This window comes from Lagopus leucura, unplaced genomic scaffold (assembly GCF_019238085.1).
Source record: "Lagopus leucura isolate 7727_CA_CO unplaced genomic scaffold, USGS_WTPT01 Super-Scaffold_73, whole genome shotgun sequence".
Classification (NCBI taxonomy): Eukaryota; Metazoa; Chordata; class Aves; order Galliformes; family Phasianidae; genus Lagopus; species Lagopus leucura.
The window spans coordinates 55,228,182-55,241,119 of NW_024962252.1; the positions used below are offsets into that span (position 1 = coordinate 55,228,182).

At 37.0% G+C, this 12,938-nt stretch overlaps 1 protein-coding gene across 1 annotated transcript in view; it reads right to left on the reverse strand.

Moving 5' to 3' along the window:
- The window catches only part of MTHFD1L (methylenetetrahydrofolate dehydrogenase (NADP+ dependent) 1 like), a 138,521-nt gene that overhangs the window by 106,383 nt on the left and 19,200 nt on the right, over positions 1-12,938 (reverse strand). Inside the window, exons 9-11 of the mRNA XM_042862275.1 lie at positions 11,959-12,038; positions 11,153-11,250; positions 7,084-7,257 (exon numbers count right to left, since the gene is read on the reverse strand). Coding sequence (XP_042718209.1) covers positions 7,084-7,257; positions 11,153-11,250; positions 11,959-12,038 — 352 coding nt within the window. The remainder of the gene's footprint in view (positions 1-7,083; positions 7,258-11,152; positions 11,251-11,958; positions 12,039-12,938) is intronic.

Consider the following 12,938-nt stretch of genomic DNA (forward strand, 5'->3'; position numbering starts at 1 on the left):
CTTATCACATTACCTCTTCAAAACCTGACCGAACACATCTAGTACTAATTAGAAACTCTTTCTTTACCAACTAGCAATTTTCACAAGGCACTGATGTCCTCAGATCACAATTCAAATTCCACAACAGCACTAATAAAATTGTCAAGTGCAAGAAGACATCTGTCTCCTTGCCTGTAAGATGCAGCTGACATAAGCCTTTCTTTGTCCCACAAAATTTGAACACATGACAAACATTAACTTGTTGCAAATGAATTTTTTACATCATTGGATCCCGTTATTTTTTTAAAAAGCAGCAGCAGTGGAGCCTTTGTAAAACACGTCTGGGACAATTCGAGCAACAAGAGACAAGCCTAATTAAGATCTTTTATACTGCTCTGGGAAAAAACTGCTCGCTTCTATTTTTCCTACCACTGTTTCTGTTATCATTGCTTTGTTCCTGTGATGCTTTCTTTTAGAGTATTACAAACAGATTAACTCACTTTTCACAACCAGTTTCATTCCCCTGGCTACTGTTCTAACACTGGTTGCCCAAAACCTCTTCAAATCATTACTGATATAGTTTCTCCTTGTTCTACTGCTTCATTCACTTTTGCCTATTGCCATAATCTCTTTCACTTGATCCTCTCATTCCCGTGTATTAAAGCCGGATTTAGATAATAAAAAACTATCCTCGAGAGATTATTGCATTCATTCAAAGACTTAACAAGATAAAAACACTTAAAGCTATTAGTTTTTTTAAAAAGTGAAACTAAATCAACCACGTAAAAAAAACACCCTCAAACTCACAAACTATTTGCTGTGATACAGACATCTATAACTGTTTACTGTAACTTACCAGTGAAGGACTTTGCACAAAATCAAAAAACTCGGTGCATACAACAGTTACACTGATAACAGAACAACTATTACTAGCACAGTGGTTCTGATTGATGGTGACTGGTATCTTTAAACATCATGTGAAGTTCACATTTGATGGAATTCAGAGAGATTGTCACTAGCTTACTGTTCAAGTGCCCTCCAGGGCAGACTAATTTGGCACGCAGAGAGGCTGATGGACTTACTGATTCTCATGAAGAAGTAAAATCAAAGGTTCAGTTTACTGTTAGGTGTGACAGGTCAGATTTGTTTCAGCAGTGCGTGGCTACAGGACAAGGAGAAATGGCCTCAAACCAAAACGTAGAAAGTTCTGCACAAATGTGTGTAAGAACTTCTTCACAGTAAGGGTGACAGAGCACCAGAACAGGCTGCACAGAGAGGTTGTGGAGTCTCCTTCTCAGGAGACGTTCAAGACCCACTCGGATGCATACCTGTGCAACCTGGTGTAGGGAGCCTGCTTTGGCAGGAGGGTTTGACTAAATGATCTTTAAAGGTCTCTTGCAGCCCCTACAATTCTGTGATTCTGTTCAGTATAGGAAAGGAAACTGAAAAAGTCAAATACTTTAACCACAGCCAAAAGGCACATTGGCAGGTGTATGAAGAGGAGTATCTACCTGTTCCAAAAGATTCATACCACCCAGTGCCACATTACTAGAATACTCTGCTAACCTGTCTGGCTTTTTGTATGAAACTAGATTTCCAGTACACTGGTACTCAGCACCGGACATCCCCAGTATGAATGTGGTGCTCTGAGAACTAACCATCAACAAGTGAGAGTTAAAACTGAACTAAAGCAAGCTTATGTTCCCCAGCGTACTCCTGCACGCACACAGCAGCCTACAGCCACATACAGCTACAGCACTGCAGTTATGATCTTCACTATATAAAATCTGCTTGGCTCTACATTTTCAGTGTATTCTTCAAATGGGTTTCAATCAGTTTTCTTCCCTTCTAAGAAATTCTGGGATCCACAGTTTTCCTGCAATTAGAGTTACTCAGATAAAGATCTAAACACTCAAAATGTACAAAGGCAGCTTTGAAGAAAACCAGCAACCAGACTTCTCTAAATAGTTTACAGCTCTTGGGTGACACACTTGCAAGAATTCTTGTCCACTGGAATAGGTAGGAATGGGCACAAATCCCTGAGAAGTCAAGAATAGGAACCTGACTTTTTAGACTCTTTCCACCTAACAGAATTAACAAATCACAAGGACCCCTGCAAATCACAGTGTTCAGTGAAGTTAGTTTGGTCTAGACAATCACTTGTCTTCAACTTCTCATCTCACATGTAACACTGTGGCAGGAAACCTTTGACTTTGAGATGTTCAGCAGCAGCCTGGAGACTACAGGATAAGCACTGAGAGTTGCACAGTCATTTTATAGTTTCAATAGATACCTCAACCTCAGTTTTAAATATCGATTTAAAAAGGTAAAAATAAAAAGCCTAAAATTGAAACAGATTTCCATTCCAATCATTTCCTTAGAAAGTTTACTTTAAATATCTTCCCTTTTGTACCTGGCCTACTTTGATCAGTTTTTATAAATAAAATAATCTATTTAAGCAGCTTTGTAGACATGTAGATGTTTTTGCTGGCTACACTACTGAGCCTACACACTTGCAATTGAGGTCACTAGCTCACATGAGTATAAAATTACAATTGCCAGAGGCTAACTTTAGCTCTGTTGTGCATTTTTAAACAGATATACAATGCTATGTTTTGATCTCATGCAAATCTAGGAAAAAAAAAAACCAACTATAAAATACAGTAAATTTTAATAAGAGAGTTGTTTTTTTTTTTTTTTTTTTTTTTATACATATTTGTATTCTTCACATTTCTTTAATATGTTTTCAGTCTGAAGACAGAAATCATTCTGTCTTTAGTCAGACATTCATTCCCTTCCTTAAGCCTTACTTTGCAACCAAGTGGTCAACAGCTCCTTGGCAAAGTGACTTTTCCATAACACTGGGAAGCCTTCTCTCTTGATATATACCAAAACAAAGATAAGAACACGCAGACTTTTTGTTTGTTTGTTATACATCACATTAGCTTGCAGTGGAGCTACTTCTGTGGGAAAGCTGCATGAGATCTGACAAAGAGAAAATAAACAAACAGTGAAATACACTGCACCAGCTGTAATCTCCCCACAGTTACCACATTCATTCTGTTTCCAGTAAGAACTCTACTGGATGTGACAACTCTTCCAGTTTCCTATCTTCAGCTCACCAGAATCAGCTACTTTGATTTTAATTCTCATTTTAATGAGTTCACCATTCCGTTGTTCCACGTGGAAACCTGTGAAATCTTGCAATCAAGGGGACAGGCAAGAGAGTTTTCATGAATGACAGCCTTACCTAAATAAACCTCTCACCCAAGATAACAAGTGTCAAAAATTTAATTCTGAGCTCAGAAGAGTTGGAACTCACATCCACTTACTGAGGATAGAGCATGACAACATTGCAGTGTCATCTCTAGAATGGGACTGCAGCTTCCAGATATGAAAGCACAGTGATGGCTGTTGAACTACAGTAACTGAACAAAGCCAGTAAAAGACTGAAGAATTCACAAATACAAACTCTCAGTCCTCAATAAAGACTAAGATAATCCCCATCAGCACCTACTCAATGACACTAAATATACATTTATGATACACAATATACATATATGACAATCTCCCTTATGACTTTACTTTGGATTGTCAAGTGTTTCAGTGCATCAAAACAATGCTATTTTTTTCTACTTACTCTTCACCATATTTTTCTTGTTTCCTCTATGTCTACACATTTTCTTTTAAGCACCTCTGGGCCAAGAAATACACTGAGCAGAAATACAATCCAATACATACCTACCCTCAGAAAATTCAATTCCAAATTTGAGAATTCTGTTCCTAGAATAGTTATCATCATACAGCTTGAACAAGCATTAAGCTAACACTTCAGTGCATTTTTATCTTACCAAAAAAGTTGTTTGTCACAAAATAATCTATTAAAGTTAGCAAAAAATACTAATTTTAGTTTTTCAGCATTCAAAAACCATCATACTTCCTCCCAAGGAAAAAAAAAACATTATATTTCATAACTGCATTTAAAAACAAATGATTGGAATATACACAGAGTGCAACAACTTTTACATGAAGGTTTCATGTTGTGTTTATCAGTATGCAGTCTACATGCTTGAATGCATGACCCAGATTACTAAATGTAGCTACTATGTCATGAACAGGCTTTGTTCGTTCACATACTCACAATGAATGGGAGACAATTTAACATATCCTTCAGTAGAATTTATTTTAGCATGCTAAAAGCCCAAACACTGGCAGGTGATGCAGAAAAGCTAACTACTCCAAGATAATCAGTGAGTCTGATCCCAATGGCTCTGAATGATCCTATAGCAAATTACAACCACACACATAGAAAAGTAGTAAGAAATGAGAATTTTTTAAAAAAAAAAAAAAAAAAAAAAGGGGGGGGGAGGAAAGGGGGAAGGAATAATGCTCTCAACATAGAAGAAAATGAAATTTATTGAGAAACATCTTCATCTGGATAACTAATTTTGAGTAACTTCATCTGCTTAATCAGTTTTTACTTAATTTTTCAGCACACCAAATCATTATTGCATTTAATTGTACTTGTGTGCATTCAGAAAATGCCTGTAAGACTTTTGAATTAGTAGCAACGTTTTAAAAAGTCATAAATGTAACCATTCCTATAAATGAAAAATATAAATCTTGGTTGATATTCAGACCAACAACTATGGGCACATCAGAAATAAACTAGAAGAGCATTTGCATGAAATAATCATAACTCCAAAACATCATGAAACACTTAAGCCCTATTACAGGCACAAATGTCTCTGGCTGCATCATGGATAGACAGAAATTCTCCACATTCCTTGATGCACGTACAAACACACACATATACACACACACACACACACACTTTTCACTACCTTTGCTTATGGAAAGTTGATGTAAAATCATAGAATGGTTGGGTTGGAAGGGACCTTTGAGATCACCTAGTTCCAACCTCCCTACTATAGACAGAGATATCTCTGTCATACACACTCATTATACAAAATTAATATTTCCATCAGACTGAATACTCAAAAGTATAAGACCATATATCTTAAATGTTTTCTTTAAAGTCTTAAAAAGCCTGAATACCTATACACTGCAGTTTTCTAAAATAGTTTCTAATATCTACACTTATGCTAAGCCTACATAAGAATCCAAATGACAAGTTTTAGTTGACCTTGCCTAGGCAGGTAGAGCATGAAGAAGATAAATAAAGATAGTGCTTTGCTCCAATTTCTATATCTGAGTGGTGTTCAGTCTTCGTTGTAGTAAACATTCTCTCACCAGATGCAGCTCCTCAGCTTTGTTAAAATGGCTGCAGCCACGTAGCAAATCTGCTACAGCCAATTAGCAAACAAGAACAGCTGAGAACACATGAACGCACATTGTATACATATATTTAATAGGTACAATATTTCAAACTTTGAACTCTTTCAGAAGAGGTCCTTCACTATTATTGCCCAAGCACTCCTTAATAACCCTTACACAGAAGTGGTTTTACACTCATTACGTGTGCTGCAGTGACCTCAGAGAAGATACAAATAGCAACATACTGCATAATCAAATTTTGTAGGTATCAAAACCAACCCTATTTTGTGTGTGTGTGAAATGCAGTTGAGTCTTTACACACACCACATAAACTTACAGAGACAATTTTCTATTTGTTCCAAGTTTTTCATCCAGCTACTCAAAATTTTGCTCTTTCCTCCACATGCATATGCTTGTCTGCCTCTGCTCCAGCAAAGCACAGAGATACCTTCTTGAGATACCTTCCTCAAAAAAGGAGACTAGGGAAGAAAAAGGTATGAAGCTTCAGTATTGGTGAAGTGAATCTGACAACTAAAATCCATCCAAATTGAGTCTTGCATCATGTTACCCTCCATCTCCAGATATCTGCAAATCATCTCTGCTTTTATGAAACTGCTGCAAGAGAAGCATGGCACAGTCTGTAGATGCGTAGTGCCTAATTGGCACAGTTGACAACAAGAGCCTTAAAGTGCAGAGTAGCAGATTTTTCAAATCCAGTCAGATACTGCTCTTCAGTCCCACGCAAACAACAGATAAAATAAAACTCTACCAAAGTAGAGAACTGGCTCAGCCAGTTATTTTTTCCTTATCTTAAATAACTGCTCTAAAGTCCTCCAGGAACATCTTTATATATTTCAATTCTATAGCATAGGTCTGAAGACAGTTTCACAACTCATTTGCCTCACCTTTGTAACATTAGATCTCTCAGTCTACAACAGATCCACTTCAGACAAGGCCAGAAATCCAGGCAGACCCCACAGAAAGGTACTAAAGCACGAAGGTACTAAAGCAAAAAGTTTGCTAAACACTATCTGACTGAGCAACTGGTAGATTAAGCTAGTTAAGAGCAGCTTTCTTCTTCTGGATTAGCCTAAAGCTATATATTTTAAACCCAACTTGTTTTATTTACAAAGAAGCAACCCTAAGGTTTTATTCAGACCATGAAGAACAAACTGCATTTGAAATATTAATGAGAAGCATAACATTTTTCCACAATTTGAACTTAAGAAACCAGGTGAATGAAAAAGCGTTGTGTCACTAAATGAGGGACAAAGAAAAAGCAGCTCTTCAGAAAAGAAGCACATAAATCCTGTTGAGCACAGTATTTGCTGTAATCGTGGGAACAGAGAACAGGATAAGCCTGCCTGGAGACATGTCTACATTTCGGACAAAAAACATGGCTTATTTAAATATGTAATCTATTCTTCAATAAAAAAGGTATTTGTTGTTAATATCAAGAGATAAGCACACAGCTTCTGTTAAAGTTTGTTTATAAACAGCCACAACACACAGAGACTTGAATATCAAGTTAAACATTTAAAATGCTTATAAAGTAATAAAAAAACTCCACACAACAGCAGACAAGATTAAGAAGCTTAGAAAAAAAAACTACCTTTAGAGAATATACTTCCATAGTAACAGAAAGGTTGCATTAATTTTTTTTTAAAAAAACAAAACTTCAAAAATCGCTTGCTTTCAGAACAGAAAAATGTAAGCCCCAAACAGTCAGGGTTTTTATTCATGCAGTATATCAAAGATGTAAGCTGCATGTTTATACTAATTTGAGTGGAAAGGGTGCACATTAATCACATTACTGTTCATTCTTACCCAGCAACTAGAACATATTTTCCATCTGGTTTATCCTTTAACCTTTCCAGCAGGGACAAACGTACTTTGGCTTTGGTTTGGCCATAGATTTCAATTTCATCTGTAAGCAATCCTATCTCCTTGGCAAGTACATCAACAGCTTTTGGACTCTGCGCTCGGGAAATTTCAATATCGCTGGAAAAGAAAACAAATAGGAGCCAGGAGATTTGTCTCAGCTTAGGTGGTCGACGACAGAACACAAAACAACAGCAAATACTCCAACAATGGGGTTATTGTAATCAGTTTTTCAATCTTCTCTCACATTTTATTAACCAAATCTAAACATTGGCTACACCTAGTATAATACTGAAAATCACATGCAATGTTTGTTAATTGTTATACTTTCACAGAGTTCTCTCATTTCATCAGATTCCAAATACTACGTAATGCTTTCATCTCAAGTTAGAGACCTATCTGCTGGATGGTCCAGCACATCCCAACAGAATAAAGGTTTCTGATTGTGTTTTTCTTCTCCTCCCTCCCAGGAAGTGCATGTAGCACATACACTTCAGTAAAAAGCACATATGCTGCTTGGCCAAGAGTCACGTAAACACATTAGCTAAATGTGATATTTGTGCATGTTGTGCCTTTCATCAGAGGGCACCACCAAGTGACCTAAGCCTCACTACTCCCCCATTAGGCACTGGAAGATCAATTCACACAACTTTAAAGCAGTTAAACTGAAAGCTGCCACATATCAGAAGGTTAATGCACAGGATTTAGACCACAAGTGCACTGAGCTTATAAACTACTTCCTGCAAGAACCGCAAGTGGCAGCCTGAAAAAGAGGAAGAACATGGAGCAACTGCTGCCTGAGAGAAGGTGGCTGCAGCCTGGGGACACTAGGCATCCACAGTTCCTGATCTAGACCACCTGGACTCTTGGGATATAATACCTCTTCATGGATTTTTGTTGTGTGAGTTGAACCTAGTTTTCCCTGAAGCTCCCCAAAGCTTTTAGCAGCTGTGAGCTCCAGCAGCAGTAGTGCCCAGGGTCAGGCATACAAGATCTAAAGAGCCATCTCCCTTAGCTTAGAATTATTCGCACCATCATGAAAATTGGCTAAAAAAAATTGCCAGGAGATTAATTACTTTCAGCCTATCCAAGCTAAACTCCTTCCTGTAGTCTTGGTTGATCACAATATTTTTAAGACATAATCTGGCAACAGCATCAAAGCTAATGTCCTGGACTTTCAAACAGTCTGCAAGATCTCAAATATCCACAGATTAACACAGAACTACTGCCAAACCTCAGCTCCAAGCATGGACTTAGCTGTTGCGCATCCACCAGCAAACATTCAATTTGTGTCAGGCTAATTGCATTCATTTCTTTGAAGATATTGATAACCTAAACTAGGACCATTGTGCAATTATATGCAAAGGTACTTCTTAAATATGTAACATCTAAGTAAATCTCAGAAATCATTCAATCAAATGCTGAGACAATCAAATACAATGGGACAAGAAGCTACTCAAGCAGGGCACTCAGTGGGCTGCAGATCATTTTGTTGCATGTACTCAGCTGGAATCTGATCACCTTCAAGGACATACCAAGCACATCCTCTCGCTTAGAAGGATATACCTTTCTTCAAATTTTCTTCAAACGCAATTAGCCATAGAAACATATCAAGAACAAAAGATTTAGTGGCTTACAAACATCATGACACAGAATAATTAGTTTTCTTCAGACTACGTCTATAAAAACAACTTGAGTACCAAAGAAACACTGGTTATGTGATGGCTCTGTGGTCTCTTAAAGGTTAAACCAAATTGTACGGTGATCTATTTTCTCAATAAAGCAACTGATGTATTCAGCAAGGGAAGAAGTATGCAGACTCGCATGACAGAAAGTTAACATGGTGTTTTTTGTTGTTACTTAAAAATAAATAAATAAGCCTCCTACTAAATAAAATCATTCTCCTTGCTAAAAGACAGAAGCTATTGTTTCAAATCTCAGGACAGACTATTAAGGCTCTCTGCTGCAATCTCAGCCCTTCCTATTCCCCTCAGCTCTCTCGCCACAAACACTGCCCCCTCTGAGTTCTGGAAGAAATAATCAGGCAATTAGTCTTTTCTCATCCCTGCAGGCACCACAACTGGCACAAAGCGGAAGGAGTAAAACTGATACAACTGCGAAATTGTAACTAAGTTGAAAGAATTCCTTAATAATTATGATTTTAATTAAATAAATCACAAATATTTGCCAAGTAAAACTGACTGTTCTCCCTGAGTAAAACTACTGCCGTTGTCATTTACTCATCTGAAGTTCCCTTAGGAACCTTCAATAACATATACAAAACGTTAGTATACATTTCCAGATAAAATGTATTTTCTTAAACACAAGAATCTAAAGACCTGTTCATAACTAATCTTTAGAAGACTACATTTGAAGCTAGCTCTTTTAGTTTATAGCTATGTGTTTAAATACATTTTGGAATACTGCAATTATTCAGTAAGTTATGTCATTTGGTATTAAGTTGCAAATTTAGATCACGGCTCTTCTGCGTGAATGAGAACTGTTGACCAAGGAGTATACTATTGCCAGCATCAAATCATAATTCACGAAATGTAAGATTTAAGAGATGTGGGGAAGGAGCTATATCTACTCAGCATATGTCATGAAGATTGCTTTCTGTATGAAAAGCCTCCATTTGTTTCCAAAACCTTTGAAATACTTCAATTAACACCCAGTTCTCACAGAAATCAAAAAGCAGATGTTCCTAGTTTTAGTGCTTTAGCAGCTTTCCTCGTTTTCAATGAAAACTCCATCTGCTTCCACACAATGTTGTATACTGCTACAAGATTGTATTTTATTGCAGGATACCTTCCATCTGACATTGTTATTTTACATTTGAAAGGAGAAAGAAACATAAAGCTATAGAATAATCAAATAAATGGAAGTCCTATAACCAATTGTACTTTATAGCATTGTACATTAAATATGCATATACGTATATAATAAACACACAATGCCATAGAGAGGGGTGGGAATGGTTTTCGGGGAGTTTTTTTTTTGCCATCATTTTCATGATAACACATGCTTTAATCTATTGTTTAACTACATTATTCAAGGACATTTTTCAAACTTTAACTCTGGGAGTACTATTACATGTTGGCCCAGAGAAAGCTCAAGAATTTCTTCCCCCTTGCGGCCCTGCCTATGACAGAAAACTCATTCTTTTGGCATCTCTGTTTTAAATTACAACTTGTGTCCATTCCCATTAAATGGTTTTAAGAGGCAGCGAAAAGTGAACCAAAGTGCTTCAAAAGAAAACATTTTGCTACAGTTTTTCAAAAATGCAATAGAATTCAGGAGCAGGCACACAAATACGCACACACAAATGTCTAAGTCTTCCCTTATGGCAAAATCTCCTTTCAAGCACTTCTCTGCCCCCCACCACAACCAACACACAGCAAGCATTTGAGCACAGACAAGAACTCAGGCTGCCTGAACCTTTGAAGGTGTCATCAATTCCACTAGGGCAGACAAGAAACCCTGACATGGGCCTTAGGAGGTGAATGGCAGAAACTGATGGGAAATATTCTGGTTAGAAGAACAAACGCGCTTCCTGCTCTTCACATCTAGATATGAATTGAAAAGTTTGACACGGAAGAAAATAAAAACAATTTCAAATGCCATTGAAATTAAAGGGCCTTAAGTAGTTCCATAAACTTTTTCCTCCATTTGAGTGATCTAATACTAGAACTTCTTATACTTTGTATTTCTGTTGATGCTCCACAAGGCTTCACCTCCTCCCCTCAATGAAACCTTCAAGTTTTAGGTCCAACCAATAGGGGTTGGCACCAACGAACACCATAAAAATAAAAACTGATAGGAAGCAGAAGGCCATGTTCACATGAAAGCATATAGCAAAAAGTACAACATACTGTTGAGATAAGCAGATTAAAATAAGATACGGGTTATATTTGGGTTCACTGTCAAATTTAACACTTGGCTTGTTTGTTTGTTTGTTTTAAGAAAAAAAAAATAAAAGAAACAAAAGAATAACAAAAACAAAACCACTTATTACCTAGGCACTGGTGAGAGGGGCTGAAGCTTCAAGCAGTGGAGGTCCCATTTTCTGAGCTGCTGGGAGTGGATCCATCGCTCTGTATTTTTTACCATGTTCTGTTTTTAAACAAACCGTAAATATTGAATGCTAATTCCAAATGATGTCGAGACTATGTCAAAATAACCTTTTATAGCAAAAGCTAGCAAAAAAAAAAAAAAAAAAAAAAAAAAAAAAAAAAAAATCACTCCATCTCATGGCTTCAGGATGAAAGGAAAAACAACTGCTACTCTATGACTGTGCCATTGTTTGTTCAGATTTCAAAAGGAGACAAGGTCACTAATACAATAAATGGCAGAAAAAAGATCTCTAATTAGGCACTTTAAAATTTTATTCTGGCTAAACTGAGCATTACTATTATTTGCTCATGTCTTAGAAAGAAGATATTAATTGCTCACTGACTGACTTATGCTGCTTCCAAATAAAACACCACATTTCCAGACCATCTGTCCATTACGAGACAAAAAATGCGTGCAAGTACAAATAATCTGCATGACCTAGTAAGAAGTAACATTAGATTATTGATAAAAGTGCTTCTGGCAAGCTTTACTACAGTCATCTGAGCTGTGACACATTTGATTTTTAATGTAACTAAATGCAACAGGCATGACTCACCTCAACTGATTAAGAATTGCCATTAAAAAAAGAGGCAAGTAGAATTGTCAAAAGAGCAAAACAAGAATTAAAAAAAAAATGAAGTTGTGGAAACAGTTTCTACAATTCACAGGAAGAGCAACAAGTTTTACAATGTTTGAAGTTACACCAACCTGCATTCGCATTGCTACTGCAAGAGAACAAACTGCATTTTCAGTAGCGTTGCTGTTTTTCTGACCATAGTTGTGTTTCTCTGTAAAATAAGAACATCACACAAATAAATTATGAGGCTTTTTTTTTGAGTGGGAACAACTACACTTGAAGCGACAATCAGACAAAGTAATTATGATGCTGACTTAACAATGCCACTGCCAAAATTATAGGTGGCTTCTGCAATGTTTCAACTAAAATAACAGGAAAGGGCTGATACTGTGCAAAAACCAGAGAGCAACTGTGTGCTCTGAAATGCATTCTGCAAATATGCATATAACAAAACATATAAAATACTGGAAAAGTAAAACTGGGAGCACCAGAGTCCAATTGGATGTTGGGGAGGGGGGGGAACAGAGGGGAAAAAAAAAAACAACATGTGTTTAATAAAGCACACTAACAAGCATGGTAAAAATTGTTTTCTTTTTCATACCCTCAATGCAGTGAAAGAGAACAATGAAATGACCTGAAAATTCTACACAGGACCTTTAAAAATCTTCTGAACAGCAAAAGTTACCTTTCTGAATGTGCCATTAAAAGCAATAGTCTGCAGAGGCTGTACAATGTGACTCGAACTTTAAAGACAGTTACTACCGTTTCTAGTGGCAACATATTATACAATAACCATACATTAGCTACTCTAACTAAACATACTATTTGTTATTTACCCACAGTCCTCCTTTTGGCTTGTGCTTTTGCTATTGCTTATTGACTTCTATCTTGATGTAGTTTCTCCAAGAATTCACATCCTAGTCTCTATGGGCATAGCACAGCTCTTGTCTCATTCTGAAGGGCGTAGACATAATTACAATAAAAGATAATAACTGTACACTGAGAGTGTTAGCCTCTCTCCTCGAGGAGAATCGGAGCACAAACCCTGATCGAGCCAAGCTTTCCCTGCACTTACCCTGCCTGCAGCCATCACAAAATGTCTGCCTCACCT